This window comes from Aptenodytes forsteri, unplaced genomic scaffold, assembly GCF_000699145.1.
Source record: "Aptenodytes forsteri isolate BGI_AS27 unplaced genomic scaffold, ASM69914v1 Scaffold320, whole genome shotgun sequence".
NCBI lineage: Eukaryota > Metazoa > Chordata > Aves > Sphenisciformes > Spheniscidae > Aptenodytes > Aptenodytes forsteri.
Window position 1 is genome coordinate 3,304,127 of NW_008794890.1, and position 21,059 is coordinate 3,325,185.

General features: G+C 40.3%; 1 protein-coding gene across 1 annotated transcript in view; it reads right to left on the reverse strand.

Annotated features, from left to right (window-relative positions):
* Positions 1–21,059, reverse strand: part of IPMK (inositol polyphosphate multikinase) — a 41,551-nt gene that overhangs the window by 17,806 nt on the left and 2,686 nt on the right. Inside the window, exon 3 of the mRNA XM_009275104.2 lies at positions 4,927–5,023. Within this exon, the coding sequence (XP_009273379.1) occupies positions 4,927–5,023 (97 nt within the window). The remainder of the gene's footprint in view (positions 1–4,926; positions 5,024–21,059) is intronic.

The following is a 21,059-nucleotide window of genomic DNA, read 5'->3' on the forward strand; positions in this document are numbered from 1 at the left end:
ATCTGTTACTAAAACAAAAATTGTAAAAAGCTAAGCGTCATCCTTCACACCTATCCTTTTTGCATATTACGGAAATCACTGTAATCAACAGATTTGTGTCATCACTCTAAAACAATCCAGAAAACAACTAAATGAAAGTCAAGGTTTTCAGCACTTAGCTCTCAGAAGCACTGAGCCAGAGGTATGCCATGGGAGGTGGGGTAAAAAAATAAATACAAAAACATCTCAGAAAATGGCTGCAACCTTTCACCACCAACTCCAAAATGCTTTGGATTATGTTGTGAGCACCTCCAGACTCAAACTGTTACAAATACAAAATTATACAAATTGTTTAGATGCAATGTTTTTATAAACTAAAATATAACTGTATATAAAGTAGTGTAAAACATCTATTTCCATAATGCAACAAAAAGTGAACCCATAAAAATAACTAGCTTAAAAAGCAGAACTTAAATCTCCCAAAACCTAGCATACTTCCCTTCAGACAACATGCAGGTAAGATAGTTGCGCTCCTTCCATCAACGGCATCCATGGTTATCCGCTGTCCTGTACTCTACTGGTCCAAATCCCTCTTTTTAAGCACACAGCACCAACATTCAGCACCTCCAAAATATTTAAAAGTTCTAAATATCTGTCACTTTTTAGTTCCCCATCCATTTCAGATCTGTTAAGCTAGAATATCTCCCTTACTAACCTCCTAAAAATGTAACAATTACTATTTTAAAAAAATTAAGCATTAAAATAACTTAGGAGCTAACACTAACCCTGGGAAATACTAATTACTTGGCAAAGCCTGTGAACTATCCAGAAATGACTCATCTCTCACACTTTTTAGAATTATAATTTGTGTCTTCATCGTTAGCTAACTGCTAGCTCAGAATTAAGACTATGTTACATCTGTTCAATGTCCAAGTCCACTCTCAAAAAGCTTTTTGTCCTTGTGGGGAGAGCAATGCCACCACAGATAAAGCATTATACCAAGTTATTTTTTCTCATTACAGCTTCAGAAAAATGCATCAAGTGTTTACACTTTGTTTCTCCTGGCACTGTTCGGTTCTTATTTGCATTGTGTTCAAGATCTATGGTCTACTGAAACAGGCTTCAAAATCACAGTGTCAGAATATATCACAAATTTCAACAGTTACCCCTACAATATCTCGAAGCATTAAGACTAAGGCAAACAAAGTAAGCTTCAGATTTAGATGTCAGTAGGTACTACTACTCTACCTTTTCAAGTCAGGTGCTCTCATAGTCTTTGAGGATCTGACCCCAAGTGTCCTTCTCAACATCATCAACAAGTCTGCAGCTGAGCCTAGATAACTGGAACACTCTCCTCCCTCTCCTTGTTTTGTAAAACAAAAAATTGCAGATTTTTCAAGCAGTTCAGATTTTCTAAATTATTATGTAGTACACTGCTAACCCAATGTGCTTCTGAAAATCATGCATTCACCATCTAAAAACAAGCTAAATTAAAATCCCCTGCAGAGAAAAGAATTCATAAGGATTTTTGTATCTTAGCTTTGGTAGATAATCCTGACTGTATATTTCAAGGATTTAAACAAATCATTCCTCAGAGGCTTGCCCTCCCCCCTTCTATTTTTCAGTGCCAGGGAAGGAGGCAGGAAGATGTGGCTTGACATATTATTTACATATTTTATTACAGTCCCAAAGGAGACAAACCAAAAGACCACCAAAATTCAGCAAGTATGCATGGCATGAACCACTGCAGACTTCAGCACGTACATGCTGATGCATCCAGTCCTCACTGGAATCAGAAGTGACAAAATAACTTGAGGCATCTGACTTCTTCTCATAACTTACAAGACGTCTCAAAACACATGAATAAGCAAGGAAAAGCCTCAGTTGCTCCCAGCAACAAGGGAAGAAAAGAAAGGTTTGAAGCTGGCTTGTATTTATCTGCCCTGTTCTTAGTTTAGGCAACAAAAATTAGAGCACAGTATGAAATGAGCAGCAGTAAAGTTACTTAAAAAAAAAAAAATATGCAGGGGCAACAAGTAGGCAGCAAAAAACAGAACTCCCAGCAGGAGATATAAAAAGCTTAACATGGCTCCTACATCTTTACAACAACTTTTCCACTTCTTTATTAATAAACTCCAAATGCCCACAATGCCAGTGAACCCAAAGTTCAAATCAATTTGTCTCACTCCAATTTTAGATTAGCTTAGGGAGATGGAGTGTCATCCACCTCTAACTCCATCTCCTGTGCAGTAGTACCAGGTACGCGAGTTCAGCATAACAGGACAGCTCTTTTACAAATTTCATTGATACTGTGAACATCAGTGCATCATCTTTTCTGTCACACTTCCTATAGTCTCATTTACACTTAATACCTTTCACGCCTTTTAGCTTGCAATTTCATCCACTCATCTACATTTTCAGCATAGAAGACATGCTTCTCCCTAAATATTTCTCTAAGAAAATGAACTCCTTGTGTTCTCCACCTTACCCACCACAGTTCCTGCTTACCTGTCACATGGAAACTCAGAGATGGTCACAGATCAAGTTCAGAGTGGTCCTAAATTAAGTTACTCTGGTTTTTTTCCTACCACAAGCCTATGATTCTCTTCATGTCTGTGTGAACCCACTCAAACTCTCAACCCTCTACCCAAGATAACAACTATGATGCTACACATACAAAACACCATTCACCAAAGAGCCGCCCTCCTTACTTATCTCATAAAAGAACTTTATATGAAACAAGGACGCCAATGGCCATCCTCTCTCTGCCCTGGCAAACCAGGCAAGCCGTTGTTCCTCCACACAAACACTCTTAAAAAAATATATATAGTTCAGAACATGTAGCAAGCACAGTTTGGTAGCTGATAGATTGTTTTATTTAATTCTTGGTTTTTTAGAAGTCACCGATGCCCAATTTAACAACAATGAGGAATTATTGGGTTTACTACTCAGAGGTTGTATGGAGCTGTGTTCCCAGAGTCTGTAGAGCAGTGACTACTAAAGGAAAGGTCAGGCTTCCAACGTCAAGACTGCAAAAACCTACAAATACATCCACAATCTAAGAACTAGATACCTTTCTAGCAGCTAGATTCCCTCATCTAATGTCACTGGGACAAACTACAGCAGCTAAGCATATTCAATCTTTTGAACCAGAGCTTAATCCACAGCTCATGGGGGGGGGGGGGGGGCAAAAGGAAAAAAAAAAAAAAAAAAAAGAAGCAAAAGGAAAAAAACCCATCCCCAATTTCCCCAAAATAGCCTCTCTGTGTCCCTCCTCTGTGTGGCTACTTCCCCTCTTCCTATTTTTCTAAACTTGTTTTCCTACTTTTTATGCAGTCTAAATGCAACACTGCTGATTCTTTTCACCTCTGGTGCCAAGCACTGATGCACACGTGATGCACAAATGCATCACAGAGGCTTTCCTTCACATCTGGCATTAGCAAAACTGTATTTGCAAATACCTGCTAAACAACAGATGACTTCCAACGTGAATGGCTACCTCCTTAGCTTTGGATGTATCCAGCATGCATGCATTCTGCTAAGCTCCATCATCTCCAATGTATTTGATTTCTATCAAGACTACACAAAACCCATTAATAGTACAGATAACAGAGTTGGCAATGGAACGTTTTGTTTTAACCCCTGCCATAGCTTTCTATGAAAAGGGCTCCCAATAGCGCACAGTCTTTTCAAGAAGTAAAACAAACAAAATCAAAAGTTACTCTTCCTTTAAATAGTTATTCCTACTGGCTACGTCTGGACTACTGGTGGACACCTGCCAAAATTCAGCCCCACAGTGCTAGTGAATTCCCAAAGTAAACTAGGGATGTGTTGAATTACAGTATCTTGGCTAGACCACATATTTTTTACATGTTAAGATCCTACTGTGAATAGAAAAAATTGATTTGCAATTTGGAGGGGACATTAAGTGAGCTCCATGACACACTTAAAATTTTGAGGGAAGGAAAAAGATAGCTCTGGTAGAGCTATTTGAGTTAGTGCCAAATATGAAAGCGTGAAGGCAAGTCTGAGCCAAGAAAGTGATGGGTACTACCACAATCCTCCTTGCATTTATTTTTGCAGAGTTTAGACAGTGTCTTTGGACACTGTCTTACTACTCTCTTTGGAAAACAAGTCTATCAAGTGACAGCATAAGCAAAAGACGACAGAGTTATATTAAAGGAGCACAGCATCTAGTTTTGGTGCCTGTGTATTTAAATAGACTCGACAGCGTCCTTTTGTTTCTGTGTGTCCCTGAAGCTCCATTTCCCCAGCGTGAATAAGAAAAGTCCCCAGAAGAAAAACTAGTTTGTTTTAAATACATCAATGATATCTATTTTCTCTTGAAGAGACAATCTTCCAATTGTCCTCCCAAAATACCTTTTTCTTCCTGACTCCTAACATGTTATACAAATGCAAAGTTAAGATACCAGAGCTTTGTTCCATTCAAACCCGTAACAGAGGATGACAAGCAGAGCTCCCCAGCAAGGTACCCGCTGAAATAACTGCTTTGTATGATATGGGAGATCCAGCAGCAGATTCTAGTTTGAACGCCTCCCCTTAGGCTCCAACCTAGCCATTTTTTCTTCCTTACACACCCACACAGCACCTGTCTCTTGCTCTGATGGCTTGACCAGACATAAACACGCAACCAGTCCGTTCCTCTGACATGACCCAGACCAGAGCAGCAGCTCTGGGGCAATATGCATCAGGTCCAGCTACTTGGGAAACGTTTGCCATACAAATGGCCATGCCCCATCTGCCCTGGGAGGAAGACCCCGAAGTCCTAATCCAGCCAGAGGACTGCAAACTGGAACCGGTTGTTAAGGAGAACGTTAGTGGGTTACAAAAACCAAAAAAACCCTACGGAGCTCACAACTGCCAAAAATCAGTCTCCAGAAGATTTTTCCAGGAGGTTTCAATTAACAGATAAAATTAGAACAGTACCATTTGGTGCAGTAGGTGGTGACCAGACACCGAAGTATTTTGGCAGATATTCCCGCAGCTCCAGAAGAATGCTGTCGCAACAGTCAGAGTCATAAACCTGAAATAAATTAGGGAGGGGCGGAGAGATCATCAGTTTAAAACATTCATTTTATACTTCCAATTGTCCCATAATTATAATTTCTTACAGTCTTTGTTTTCATATGTTTAAGATTTCTACTTTACATTTCAAAAAAATACAAGATGAATATGATAATTATCACAGTCCAACATAAATGAATGGTATCCTTTCTTTCAAATTTTGAAGTGGAAAAGATGCACCAACTCTAACTAAGAATAATCTATGGCTTAACTTGAATAAAAATCTAAACTATAATTGTTAGCATCAAAGCCTATTTAGCGAGAAGGGTGTTCTCCCATCCTGGATCCAAGACTGGATAGGATTACTACAGTGTATCGTATATCCGAAGCTTTTTAAGTTACACCAGGTAAAGTATACAAGCTCAGACTGGATAGTATTTCCTCATTTCCCCCAAAACAACTCATCCTGTAACTACATCACACAGACAATGCACAATTCAAATACATTTCATTTGCTTTAACACTTTCAAAATTTTTTTCAGCTTCTGTAAGAAAAACAAGAACAGTTTGGGAACAGCAGCTGGCTTATATTCCTGAAGGAGCAGTTCTTTGCAGAGTTAAAACGAAGCCTTGGATACTATCTGCTATGGAATCGCATCATTGTCACCAGTTTGCAGTGGTGGTGTTAAGAGGGTTTCAAAACCATTCCCTTGACCAGATTCCCCCCACCCTGCCTGAAGATCTAGTTACAGACATAGGGGATAGCCTACAGCACAGTTCAACATGCTTTGCAGACTAAAAGATCTCTATCCACACAAGTGCAGGTTACAATGATTATTATTGCATTTAGGAACCATCTCATCCTAATCCCCTTGCAGCTATCCCAGTTCTGATGCTATCAGACTCGTGTCCTGTCCCTCAACCCTGCAGTGGCTGCACAGCAATACCCACAGACGCTGCACATGAGTGACCAGGGCAAGCTAACAATTCTGCTTTCACTTCAGTACGCAACGCACAGGAGTGCAGTCAGAGCCCGCTGCAAAGTTGGAAGCAATGCAAAAAGTTATTTAAGGTGCTAACAGAGCTCTGCAGAGTTGGCTCAGCTCATTGCTTCGAGATCCCCATTTAACCACGGTGGGAGAATATCTTGTGATGGAAACTACAAAGGGTAGGTATCGCAAAATACGTGCCTTTAACGTTGTAATATTAATACACCTAGGGAGAAAATACACTCCAGACCTGAAGTCCAGCTACTATTTTAGAGCATCAAGGCAAGCCTCAGCTACGATCACCGATGCCACGTAACTCTAGACTGAGCCTCATGCAGCAGCAGAATGTTAAAATTAGTCAATGCGGGTTTGTGCTAAATTTAGGTTTCATTGCAGAAACCTCAAACTGGGCAAACTCAAATCACCAGTGTGCTTCAAACACACGGCGTTGTTCCATAGCCCTTTAGGCACATCTAATAATGGGGCTCCCCTGGGCTTGTACCAGCCACAATTCTGACACCTTTATGCCAGCACTGTTACTGCACAGGGACCGAGAAGGCAATACAACCAAATCCACACCGACTTTATGCTAGAGCATTTAATTTGACCCATTCCTTTAACCAGCTCATGGTATAAGCCCCATTTCAAAGATCCTAAGGAGGGGGCTGAATCCTCAAAGCTCAAACCACACAAATATGTGCACAGTGTGATGCAAAATACTGACGTACACCTACCACCGCACCCTCTACCACTACTGTTGCTATCTTAAGCATACAAAAGTTGCTGGGTGTGTATCTTACAAGTCACAGTGTCACATCACAGGGCACTGATCTCTTTTCACACGTCCTGGTTTGACAAGCTGGCATCACCTCTTAGGACTACAAGTAATTGTACGTCTAGGCCTATTTTTCCTCCATGTTAACACAAGCTGGTATGCTGATATTCTTGTGCTCTAGGACAAAAAAAAACCTTGCTTGTCCCTGGGATCAGTGGCTGCTGTTTGTTTTTATTTATGCAACATTTCTTTGCTGAGCCTCCAACGTTGCCAGCAGAAGACATTGCTTTCCCCAGATGACTGCAATGTAGCTTGATCTTACTAGCTTAAGGAAGAAAAAAAAAAATGAAGGGTGGGAGAGAAGAGAGAGAGAAAGATAGATTAGCACCACGCAGATGCTGAGGTGCAGACCCATCCACTGCTATCTTTTGTAAGAGAGTTCACTGTTCCCCACCATACAGACGGCTGTTTCTGGGCCAGGACTCCAAGCACTGACTGGTGGAATTACTTCATGCTGTGGGTATTTTCAGACAGGTAGTACAAACCCAATTTTTGTTTACTGGGGTAGTTTATTATCATAGCACCTCATAGCCAAGCCAGGGAATTGCATTGCACCCAGCACAAATACTCTTTTCCCAGGTGAATTTAAGCAGACCTGAGAGGCAGCGACCATAATGCAGTATCACAGCCTTTACATGGGAGGAAGTATATATATTTAGGACAGGACAAAGAGGAGAGAGATGGAAGCAAGAAGTGCAGCAGACAAGGAGGATAAACACTGAATGCAACTGAAAAAACAGGCAAACATAGTAAGAACTCATTTGCTTAATTTATTGGCAAAAAGATTGAGAAAGTGACATGTCAGGAGACCACTTCCATTTTTTAAAGAGAGACAGTACTCTTGCTTTGACTTACTTTTTAATCACCAACATTAGGTGGTTAAACTTAGCAACTTAGCAAGTAACTATGGGTATGCTCCTGTGTATTTCAAATAGTAGGATACAATAAGGATATTCAGATAATTTATAATGGGGTGTAATAGCCCAAAGTCAAGGCCAAATGGGGAAAAGAGCTCCAGGAGTAGTATCTTCCAAGTAGTCCATCCTTTAACACACTGATAGAAGACATTTTAAACAGAGACAAAACTCACAGTAATGCAGTTCAGTATCATTGCTTCAGTGTAACAGAACTAAGTGCATTATTTCTGTCTCTCAAGAAGTTATCTTGCTCCCAGAAACAGTAATAAACTCCCCTCATAAGTTTGATGTAACATATACAAAGCACTTATTTGACCTTAATATAGACCTCAATCTCAGCCTATAATGTATTTGCATGTCAAACAAGAATAAGCACTCAGTTAATAAAGATCAGAAGAAGTCATTTGGCGTGGGCAAAGCAACAAAACCAGACATTTCAGGAATTATGCTCATTCCTATGCAGGAGAGAACCACTTCTGCTCATTAGAGAGGGGCCTCGTAAACAGCACCCATGCCATGGGCATTTCTTCTCATTTCATACAACCTGGTAGCAAGCCACACATTTAGATGTCATTCAGAATGCCAAATATAAATGTATACATGACAAAACCATCCCTAAAGTTACACAGGAAATAAACCCTGCACCTCATGCCCCAAAAGGTATCGCTACCAATAGTGCTGGAAAACTCATGGAAGAGACAGGTTACCACTTACCCCAGAACAGCCTTTAGAAAGAAACCATTATATTTTTACTTATATCAGCAATATTCAAATTTCATTTCAAGCAGCTGCGCCTTTTTTTTTTTTTTAATGTAACAACAGGTCCATTTCTCCAGCATACACTGACAAATATGTCATTTCTGCTTTACTGGTAACTGTACGTAAGGTCTTCATCCAGCAAATCAAGAACTGCAAAACAATTCAGTGTCAGCTCAGACAGTGGAGGTATCCATTCTACATATCACAGGCTACATTATTCCAATAGCACAAATTGGAGACATAAAATGTAATAACTGTTGGACTTAACAGCAAGTAAACAGGATGCTTACATTTGGAGGGCTCACAACATGACCATTACAAATTACAGCAACTAACTCATAGGAAGAATATGCCCCAGATACGTCCTGTGACAGCTCAGATAGTCCAATAGACACCATGAAGTCATAATTTCCAGTTACTCAGGACTTTTTAATTCTGAGGCAAATTTACCATCTCTTAGTCTTTAATCCAAAGTACACTCTGTTTGTTTTGGTAAGTCTGATCCAAACAGATTCATCTGTTTTTTAATGCAAACAGGGGCTGCTTGGGAGAATAGGAATGTTCTTTTCCTTATTTAAAGCAGCATGACATTCAGGTTTTTTTGTTTTCTAAAGACTAGCTAATCACATAAACGACAGAGGGAGGGTAAAACAAATGTTTAAATTTCAACAGGAAACTAGTTCTGGCAGTACAGACCCATCTTCAATTGTCCTGATGAAAAAACACCACTTTGACAGAAATGTAGTCTAAAGAGAATCTTCTAAAGTACATAAAAGAGTTGATTTAAAAGAATATATATTTTAAATTTGCATTTATTTTAAAGCTATTTGAGTAGGAAACTTGAAATGCCAGAGTAGGCATGTCAGTCTGAAGCATCACCTTTTCTTGTTGCCGGCTATCACAAATTGTCCCTAAAGGCAGCAGCACTATAGCTTGCAGAGTCTCAGGATACACAACCAGCTGCCAACATCAGTCAGAGAGTTCAGTTTCCAGTGTGTTTTTTGGGGGGTTCTTGAGGGGTGGGGAGCAGTTAATAAGTCACACGCTCAAATTAGCAAATGCAAGATTTACAGATGATAGTGCAACCTTAATTCTGTCTCCTAATGTGTATGCATTATATTACAGACTTTAATTACCTGAGCGCACACTGCATTTCCCTCCGGACTCATACATCACGCAGTTACACCAGGCAAGTACAAGGGCCAAAAAACTGAGGTTGAAATAACAGCTGTGATTTTAGCAATTCATAACTGCTTGGCTTTACAACCCAGATAGCCCTTGCTTCTTTTTCAAAGTAGTACCATCATGTTTTGACTTGCGAGCATCTGCAGCATTTGTTTCCACAACTATGACTGGAATTGAGCCAGCTCTGCTTACGTTCAAAATATCTGATACCAGAGTAATTCCACAAGTTAAATGTTTATGAATGCTGTTATACTAAATGCTATTATACTGAATTACTTATTTTACTATCCAATATATAGCCGTACTATACATGAGACTGTAATCATTATTCTCACTGAAGATACCTACAGAAAGACAAAAAAAAGCTTAAATCAGAATATATTCCCACAATCTGATCACATAAATGGATTTTCAAATAAGGATAGCGCACACTTGTGACAATCATATCCTTCTTCCAGGAGTCAGAGGAAAAAAAAAGAAATTATAGCAAGGAGTTAGCCATTTTACCTTCCAAAAAATGAAGGCTGTGAAAATAAGCTTCAAAAAATCTCCCAAAGAGATACTTATTTGGTCACGTTTATCAACCAGTCATTCTCTAACAATGCCAAAAAACCAGTAGGTCTTATTTTATCCACTTCCACATGTTTTATATAGTCGAATTTAGGCTGACCCTAGCAAGATTTGCAGCCCCAGGCATGGAATCATCTTTACAAGAGGCAAAGCAAACCCCAACCCATTTCTGAGGATGTGGCAGAGCTTCAAAACTTCAGCAGACAGAAGAAGAAACCAAAAGGCAGCCGTCAGGCACAGCCATCAGCAACAATGCTGAACAAATACCACAGTGGAGGCGTGAGCAAAGAGCTGCAGACACCATACGCAGCAAGTCGCTCTGAAATGGTCAGAGGTAAGTTGGGTAGAGACCCATCATCCAGTCCCTCTTTCTTTCCAATAACCACTTACTGTAGAGGCACGGCAGTAAAGTATTCTGAAAGAACTAAGCGGGCATCCGACCCTACCCCATCACAAGCAGTAAAGGGTTGTTTCCCTCTTCACAAGACAGCAAACTCCCATCTCATCTTTCATCCCACAAGATTCCTGGGCACCTAAAGATTAACAACAACGCAAGTTTAAATTATTTACTTTACCCACACCCCCTTACAACTGCTGCAAGCCACCCAGCTGAGCACAGAGCAGGGTAGCGGGCATCGCAGCCTTCTTGGTCAAAATAGCAAAGTTGGAGATCATGTTTCATCACAAATCTGTTGCCACAGAACTGAGCTTCCTCTTGCCCTTCAGTCTCTCCTAGGTTCACAACTCGCTAGCACAATCAGATGTTACATTCAGCTTCAACTGCGTAGGAGATGGAGTCTTCAATGAATTTGAGAGCTCTCTGAAGTCAAACATAATTCTTCTTTCATGATGTGAAACAAAGCCTGATCCCTCAGGCACCACAATCCAATTCATCTTTTTCTTAAAAAAAAAAAAAAAAAAAAGCGCTCTTAAAGAAGATACAATCACCTACACTTTCCTGTGTATTTACATTAACAGCACAAACACCTGTTAAGCAGCGTCCTAAGAGTCTCATAACCTGCTTAGGTGAATATAATCCAAAAGTATATGGCAAATCGCACACCAAGGTCTCTACGCCAGAATCTACATTCCTTTGGTTCAGTTATGTCAATGTGCACATACAACAGACTGGAGCAGAGTTCACATTAGGTACTCTCCACTAGAGGCCAAAATGAAGAGAACATAGTCTAAAAAAATGGTTGACATACTACCGTTGGTCATCTGATAAGGAAGTTTCAATTTTAACACACTAAATACTTCTTCTCCCGTTCTTTCTTACTCTTCCTTCTTAGTTTGACCACACTTACCACTCACCCAATAGAGCTGTAGTGATGCTATCCTGAAGTTACCCACTGCAAAAACTCAAGCTACCAGCAGCCAGAGAGATCCAGCAAATTTCAAGGCAAGAAGTCACTTTGCCAATCCATACCTCCCTTGAAGAAGTATGGTACAACCAGTTTTCTCATCTATCTTTACAACTATTGTGCCAAAAGACAGCTCTGTTACTGCAATGCACAAAGCGGTGCAACATGAACACTGCTTTGCATTTTAAGCAAAGACATGGACTTGGTCAGAAACCACCACCTCGACACATCCAAATCCTCACAGAAGAAAAAAGCAAGTTGAACAAAGACAGCAGCCAGAGTGTTTTCATACAAACTTTCTGCTCCATGAAGTTTTTTTTTAAGCAACTCCAACTATTCAAGAGTGTTTTCATACAAACTTTCTGCTCCATGAAGTTTTTTTTTAAGCAACTCCAACTATTCAAGAGTTCAAGCTTAAATTATCACTGAAATTACTGAAAGAAAAGTGAAATGGTAGAACAATAAGACAAAAGGGAAAATAAGCCAGCATGGCTGTCCCACTTTCTGAGAACATTAATAAGCATTACCCTTTGTTTCTGGAAAGCTATCTGATCACAGCTGAAGATTCAAGCTAGGGAGTGACAGAGAACAAGGGGTGGGAGGAACCCTAAAGCAGTTATACTTAAATAGGCAAAATTTAATTTTACATTTCAAAGAGACAGAAAGGGGAACCAAGTCCTAAGAGACACGTGTTGGGTTGGTTTTTTTCCTAGTACTGCAAGAGGCAGCCCTCACAAAGAATTTACTGCAGCATTACCCTAAAGGTGCAGTTTCACAGTAGTTTAAGTCGATCCGAGCCAGGGCTGCCACGGTCCCACACACACTTTCATCCCCTCCCCTGCAGCAACGTCAGCATCCAGCTGGTCCCACAGCCTGCTGAGCACCTTGAGTTGGCTCACTGCCTAAGTGCCAGGCCAAGGCGCTCCGCTTAAACTGCCATTTAAGTACATTTACCATCAATACCCCTGGAAAAAAAAAAATGTCTTTACCTTCCTTTGAAAAACACCTGTTTGTGCTCCCCATCTTTATTTTCCCAGCAACTATGTCTTTTACCATCTCCTAGTATATCCTACCCCTCATTCCAGAATACTCAGCTCCCACCTGCAGCCAGGTGTCCAAAACAATCATTTCAAGGGCTACCCCGCAAATGTTACGTCAGATTTATAGTTTCAGTTTCTACATCAAAAGCTCCTCTGCCAGCAACAGGCTCTACTTTGTGATGAGAACACTTGCCAAGAGAGGCAGCTAGTAATAATCTTTTTATTTTATTATTTTTATTAATTTTTTAAATGGACAGAGAAGAATGGCACCTACTAACAGGAATTTGAGTTGATGGCTTATGATTCTGGGAAAGTACGCAACGGCTCCTTCCACAAGGACTAAAAATAACAGCCCAAAAGCTATTCTGATGTTTTCTACCCAAGTAGAGGGGTTTTCAGTTGTTAGAGAAGATACGCTACCATCAGAAGAGCTGGTTTATAATAACTAGAGGTATTTTTTGGTTTGCTTTGAATAATTAACTCTTTGGAGTCCCACCTACATGTTTGCCTGTGCAAAACTGGAAGTTACAGAATCAGCTATGAGCCCGCATCTTCCTTTCACTCACCAGTCTGCTGGACAAGCACATTGGCTGGGGGGTAATAACTAGAGGTATTTTTTGGTTTGCTTTGAATAATTAACTCTTTGGAGTCCCACCTACATGTTTGCCTGTGCAAAACTGGAAGTTACAGAATCAGCTATGAGCCCGCATCTTCCTTTCACTCACCAGTCTGCTGGACAAGCACATTGGCTGTTGCTTCCCAAACCTGCAAAGAACCTCCTTGCTCACCATTGGCAAGAAAGGAAAGAAGCAGTGCTAACTTGTGCTAGAACACAGGGTGGGGGGGAGGCACAAACCAAAAAAGGAACAACAGTAATAACACTGCTAAGAAACCTTAGTAAGCCTTTGATCAGAGTCTGCTCCAGTAAGGCAGGGAAAAAATCTGGGTAAGTGGAATCTATTACACTCAGGCATGGTGAGCCAAGTCATTTGTTTTGCTTTGTCAAGAAGATTTTTATATATATAAAAATATATGTGTGCATGTATTTCATATATATACACACATATATACGTGTGTGTATGCATACATACACATATATGTATTTATATAATACACACACTCAGAAAAATAAATACTCAAAGACTGAAAAGTAATTGCTACCAAATTGCTTCCTAAGTATTGGATATTACAGGAATTTTAACAAGCATGTTATATACACAGTGGGACATTCAACGTAATATTTAATGGAGTTTTTAATTTACTTATGGTTAATCTGGTACCTGGATGACCAAGAACACACCAAAACATTACATTATTTTCCACCATATGCACTGGTGATTCACATCTCTTTCCACATATACATAGTCCTGGCTTTATGCAATATTCTCCTATTACAAGCCTTTTTTTCTTTTTTTTTTTTAATCTGGAAACTGGAATTCTTATTTTCAGAGACTGAATTTATTTTTGTTTTCTTTCAAGGAGGCAACCTATCCTCAATCCCATACTGGCAGCCCACCAACCATATCTTAATTTTAAATAAACTTATAATGCACAAAGTACTGTATTTTCTGTATAATACCAACATACCTTCAGTAAGTTTATCCATATTCTGAAACATTCATAACTGAACTGAAGTTTAAACAATATTTGATCCAGTCTGAAAAAGTTATCACTTGCATGACCCTCTAGCACAGCAGGAGCACTGTACTGTAACTTAATCCAATTTAACACACTGTGGATATGCACATTGAAACTATGCATTTTTGCTTTATTTTCAGCCAGATCTACTCTTGGGAAGGAGTTTTCCTCAAAATCAAGTTGGTAAGAGAACTGGATTTTTTTGTCTGCTTACTCACATAGTATGGACTGTAGACTACTCAGTCTGTTACCAACTCCACCCACTAGTTCCCCGATAGCATCAAATTGCAATAATGGCCTTTTACTGTCTCCTTTTATGAGGTTTTCTTAGATTTATTAAAGCAGGTTGTAGTTTATTCTGTGGCACACAATATGCAAGGAGCACGGGGAACAGATGCTCACCAGACCCTTCTAGGTTAACCTTCTACTGCGCGGTGCGTCCCTTCCAAACTTGTTTTTGCTACAGAGTGCAAGAATCACAAAAGTCTGCCATACTTTTTAAGTCTTACTGTCCTAGTACAGTAGGCTTTCAGTCATTTAATAGTGAACTGAAGTACAAAAAATGTGTTTATAGGACAGTAGTAGGAACTCAGCAGATTCTTAGACCTACACTGCATCCTTCATCTCTCTTAGACAACTCCTAATGTGAAAAAGATCTGAATACAAGCTGCCAGTATTTCACAGTTTGGTCAAAAAGCCATTTTCTTCTCATTAGCTAAGGAATACTGCATGTCCTTTCTTTTATTACAATACTTCTGTCCAGGCTCGTGGTTTAAAGTATAGAGTGTGAGGCAATTTCACACACTGGTTTGGGAACTTAAATTTGCTTATTTCCCCAGCAAAACAGAATCCCTCCCAGACAGTTTCTCAGCAGGAGGAATGATGCCAAGGGCAGAAATGGACGGTATCAGCATGTGCTCACTATATTTGCAAACAGGTAATTTGTATACTTCAGTACCGCTACCTCTTCTGGAGATGCAGCAGATCTGGATGGACCAGAATGAGACGTGGCCAAAGATAACCTTTCAGGATATTGAGCTACAGCTCTGAATGCGGTAGTAATGAAAGGTTTGGGCAAGGCATTGCATCCCCAAAATAACATGTTAAGAGAACCCTGCATCCTATTTCTCCAAACTTTGTCCATACAAGACTGAAAATCAGAACCTTAGCTGGAGACTTGATCATGGGATAAGGATATTTTAGTACACAATAGCAACACGATGGCCATCATCCACTCCTTTTTCAGTCAAGGATAATCGTATAAATCAAGACTATAAAACCAGTTAACTGAGTTTACAAAACAGGGTAATTCATCCTGAAGCAAGACATACTTTGCCTCCCCCACCCCTTTCCTTTTCCGTCACTAGCAGAGAATAGTTTACAGAACACAGGCTGCCTTATCGTGATTTGTGCTATATAGGCTGAAAGGGGGCTGATCTTATGAGTCAGTTCTTGCAACTCTATGCAAAAGCTTCCAGGCCAAAACGCATCCTTCAGGCTGCTGGCTTGATTTTATGCCATGCAGGGGGAGGGAAGTCACCAGAAGTCTTCTGCACTGCCTGAAGCTGCCTGAATACTAATTAAAATTAGACAATGCAAAAAAGAAAAAAGCATCAAGCAATAATGAAAAGCCACGACATAGGAGTAGTGGCAGGTTATTGAGAAGGAAATACATAAAACCTTAAGGAAAAGATTATTGATAATGGTCCAAACGGGCATACTTCCTGCACATTTCTTCTCTGTAACCACAGAAGCACAAGGAACTATGGCTTCAGGAATATTAACATAATTGGGTCTTCACTAACACATTATCCTCGAGGTCACAAACTCGAAGACTAACTGTTACAAGAAAGACAGCAAAAGTTGCACAAACTATATTAATTCTGCCTTATGTCAGGTTGTAAAGTGAGTTAGTAAGTTCTTTAGGGGAAACAAAACAGAAAGATGGGTCATTGCCCTACCTAAAGCTGCATTATAATGCATCCAACAAAAGTTCAGAACAACAATTGTGCGGGCAACCATGAAACCATTACTTCCTAGCTTTCAAGTGCCTGACTCTCACCTAACTAATGTAAATCTCTTTTACATGCTGGAGCTATTTATGTCTCTTACATCCTGGCTTTGTTTTCAGGACATGTAACAAGAGTGAAAAACAATTTCTATTATCTACAGTGGTAACAGCTTCCTTGCATTCATATTACGTGTCAGCAGGGCTTGAACCCTGAACTTTCAGACTACTGCTACAGCAGTTAACAGAACAGTCATTAATTGGCAATGGATGGAAGATCTGTTATCCAGAAGGGCCAGATGACTAGCCCAATTATCTTTTCCCAACACTACGTGGGGTGAATCAGCTCCCCTTGGTTCCCAAGCATTGGGACAGAGGTAGAAGGTTGCCAGAGCTGAGCTGGGACTGGGAGAACCCTGTCCACCTTTTCATTCCAACCCCCCAAAATTACCCTTGCACTCTGGGACAAGGGTATCTGAGAATTTGGGTAAGACTTGCGTTACAACAGCCTTAGAAACCTTATAGTATTGCAGGTATGTTATTTGGAGCCATGACTTGGCAACATCACGAGAACCAGCTATGGCAATTGTGACATGCAGCCACTAGCAAACAGGAAAGAAAAAAAAAAATGTAAGTGCTGGAAGTTGTCCATGCTGCAAGAGCTTTCTCAGGACAGTTTTCAGCAGGCAAAATGAGGAGGGAAGGTATACTACTCATACCCCAAGCATCACCCAGTCACCATAGGAGAGCAGAAGGGCAATTCAAATAAAAGTTTATAGGAACATTTATTGATCTGTTAAGCATAAAATCCCAGTTTATTATCTACTGCATTAGCAACCTTTAAAACTTCAGTATGCCATGCTCCAAACAGGTCAACACAGTAACAGAGGTTTACAGCCCCACCGAGCAAATGCCAGAAATCAGAAGTGAAAGAGCTGCCATTTCATAACAGTTCAGCGACCTTCTCTTGTTCTGTTGAACGTAAGAAACACTCCATCTCTCAGTGCTACACAGCTTGTAGGAAACCAAAGTCACGAAGGTAACCTCAACAACTGTAAATTCTCTTCCTCAGTTTTAAATACTTGCAGCCCAAGCTCTATCCTTTTGTGCCCGCAAAAGCAGCTGCCCTATTTAAAGCCTGACATTCCAGCTTCCTCCCCCTCTTTGGGGCACCAACAGGATAGTAGTTTCTGCAATGCTACATTCTTGACGTGACAAATTAAGAAAAACCCTGTGCTGAAGAGGATAGCTCTTAAATAGGAAGAGAGTTATGCTAGCACACAGTGCTCCTGGGTACAGCCTGGTCCGTTTGAGACAAGAGCTCTGTACCCAGCTAAGCAGGGAGGTTTTACCTCATACAGTGACTGCACTAACCTTTTCAAAAGATGCTTTTCTCACAGTTCCCAACTCATCTGCCAGAAGAGATCACTGTAGGAGGGCTGATAGGCTTCTTCCCTTCCCTCTCCCAACACTGCTGAATTAAATCAGACTGTTTCAGCACGTATAAATGCACCCTGGCATAAAGCAGGCTGAGGCCAAATACTAAAACATGCTGAGTAGTAGCCCACTTTTGTGGATTTCTTGGCATGCATGTGTAGGCAGCCTACCATAAACACATACTGCCTTTTACCAATTTATTTTCTTTAATAGAAATGGGTCGCTACTACATAATATATTATACTGCATTTTCAAACAACACTATTTTCCTCGTTCCACATCTCTCTATACTGCTCCCTCCTGAAACTCCTTTAAAAGCAGTTCTTTAGAGTGCCTCCGCCTACACATTCTCACCGAGTATTTCCATTAGATGGAAACAACTGATCATCAGTGTAGATAGTCCTTAAAAAACCACAACCCTTCTACTTCAGTGTTTTTCATTCTCTTGCTGCTCATACCTATTGAAAACGAAGTATTCTGTAGCTATTCAAGGTTTAAAAACTCCAAATTTTTTACCCAGATAAGGGTACCAGAAGACCTGGTAAAACACTCCATGGTTATGCAGCCTATATTTGTAAGAAGTTCATGCCCTCAGGTACAGGAAGGGAGTTTGCAGGACCAAAATTAAAATGTTATTATTTTGATTTGATAATTACTCATATTTACAGAACTCAATAGAAAGTGGACATTACCACTGGAAAGTCACACTCCAGTGATAAGTTAAGCAATACATTATGAGTTATTAACAATGACTACAAACAGCAAATTATTCTACTACGTTTTATCATAGAAGGTATTCATGAAAACCTTGTCATTCTCTATTTTTCCCCTTCCTCATGACACAGAATCACGGCAAGCCATTTCTCCATCAGTGGAGAATGACACATATTGCTGTAGCAGAGATAAAAGTTTGGTTCACTTGGTGAAATAATCTCTTAAGAACGACTACCTGTATTTAGAGGGTGGCTTGTTTATTTTTTTAAACTGCTAAACTGAAAATATACTATCAGGAAAACAGAAAGGTAACCTAATGGCAGTCTGAGTAGGAATTACTTGAGAGATTTTCCAGTTTTCCACTTTGACAGAGACCTGTGAAATTCTTCAAAATTTCCAGTTGCCACCCACTTCTGAGCAGGTTTCAGATCACTATTAGTATTTTGCACTACAGTGTCTTGCTCAAGTTTCCATTCCAAAATGGAAGCCCATTTTGTTTGGGCTCTACCAGTCAGCACTCAGCTTCGTGCTCAATAGAAAATAACCCATCAATAACCAGGGGAAAAAACTTCTGGTGATTCACTGACACAGACTATGACCCTCTGTCTTGTTCACGCATCCAGCTGAAAGCAAATTCAGCAGTTTCAGAAGAGAAGACTGTGTTGTCCAGATAGAAGATAATATCTACCTGGTATCAGGTTAAATATATCCAAGTTATAGTCAAACTTGTCTCTTAATGCCTCATTATCTTCTAGCATGACACATTCCCTGCAACCTTCAGCTCATGAGCACTCAGACTGCATGCTGAAATATCACTTCCTGGTCACTGCTGGTTATTCGAAGACACTTCTGCCTCAAATCTGTGATAGCTGCCCTCCAGCTGACTTCTGCAGCTGAAACTGAGTCAAGCTCATCTTCTTGCTACCGTAAACTACAGAGGTTCTCGGTTACTTCAGCCAAGGAGGTTTGCTTTACCCATAAGTAAAAAAACTCACTTGTTTCTCACGCAGGTACTGATCTTAATTGAGGCCAGGGTAAGGTAACATGCAAAGGAAGCAACAACTGATCTATCACTACAGACAAAACAGTTATAAGCACATATGAAAAAATAGGTGCAGAAATGAAAAAGTCACAATTAATCCACATATCCTAATGGGTAACCTTCTGGTTTGATCTTATCAACAGACTTGCTGTCTAGTCCTGACAAAGTGACAGCCTGGGATTCATCAGCCTTGTTTCACTTGTTTCATTTCTGCACTGTTTCTCACCATCTCATGTACCTGACTGCCTTGTAAACAGCCCCTTATCTCAAGAAGTGGTAAAATTCTCTTTCCCCCATTCTCTGGATGCTCACTAGCCTACTCCAAGGTGATAATGTCTCTTTGACTATAGACCACAAGATGTGTTGAGCTCAGTCACCAAAATAGGGTAGTCTTGCTGTTGTTCCCACTACTTATCAGTTTAACCACTAAAACTGACAGAAGACTACCAACACAAGGAAATGCTGCTGTCTTTTAAATAAGTCAAATCAGTTCTTCGATGTCCAAAAAGCACCAGCATGGCACACAGTAAATGGCAAGAATGGGAAGAAAGGCCTTTCCCTCTTGGCAGCAGTGAGCTCAAGCCGTATGTGAAACTGTACCTTACACTGAACCTCACAACCTGCCATAATCCTCATCTTGTAACAACCATATGTAGTGCTTAGGTGTCTATATCCCGCATCACATGGTTCTTGCCTGAGAGCAAACATGATAGCAGTTAATCATTGAGAAGCAACAAATCCCCAAGACCTTTCACCTACCCAACATACATGCATTTGCTCTCCTTCCCTTCTCCCACAAAAAGGCATTCTAGTCCACACACAACTAATTGTGTATACACCTTTCCCTTTCCCCATTATTTTTCAAGAATTGCCCAATCTCTTTCCCAAATGGCTTAAAACCAAAAAAAAAAAAAAATCAGTGTTGGAAGCAACCCGGCAAGGCCCCAGAAGACATAACTGAAGCTAACTTTGCAAGTTACTAGCATCGAGACCTGACTTTTTCCACTATGACACGGCATAGTAACAAAGGCACTAATACAGACCTCTTTCTCGAAGACTTTGCCCAGGGTCTTGCTCACGGCTTGTCACATGAGTCTAAGCAACAGGCAAAATGATAAAGCCTGTGCTGTGAATGGTTAACGTCTAAGCAATGTTCAAGCTTACCCCTCTTACCCACTGGCTATAGACAGTGATAGCACATTACTGTCCATACCTCAGGATTTCACAGAAGAGTAAGTGGCCTGACACTCAAAGGAGTCTGTTCAAGCTTTCTCCTTCTACTGAAGAGTTACCACTCAGGCTGGATTGTATCTTTCTTAACCTCATCTAAATGACAGTCACTGAGAAACCTCAGAAAAATATTTACATTTAGATTTAACTGGCTCCTGCTGAGCTCCTACTAACTCAAGACCTGCTGTTTTGTCTAGCAGTCCCATCATGAGAATTATGGAGTAATGGTAGTATGCAAACACATTGTTCACTTAGAGCAGGTTGCTTAGTCTGTTTTAATGCGAGACATTTCCACAAAATATGTAAGGTCTTTCAGTAACTTAAATT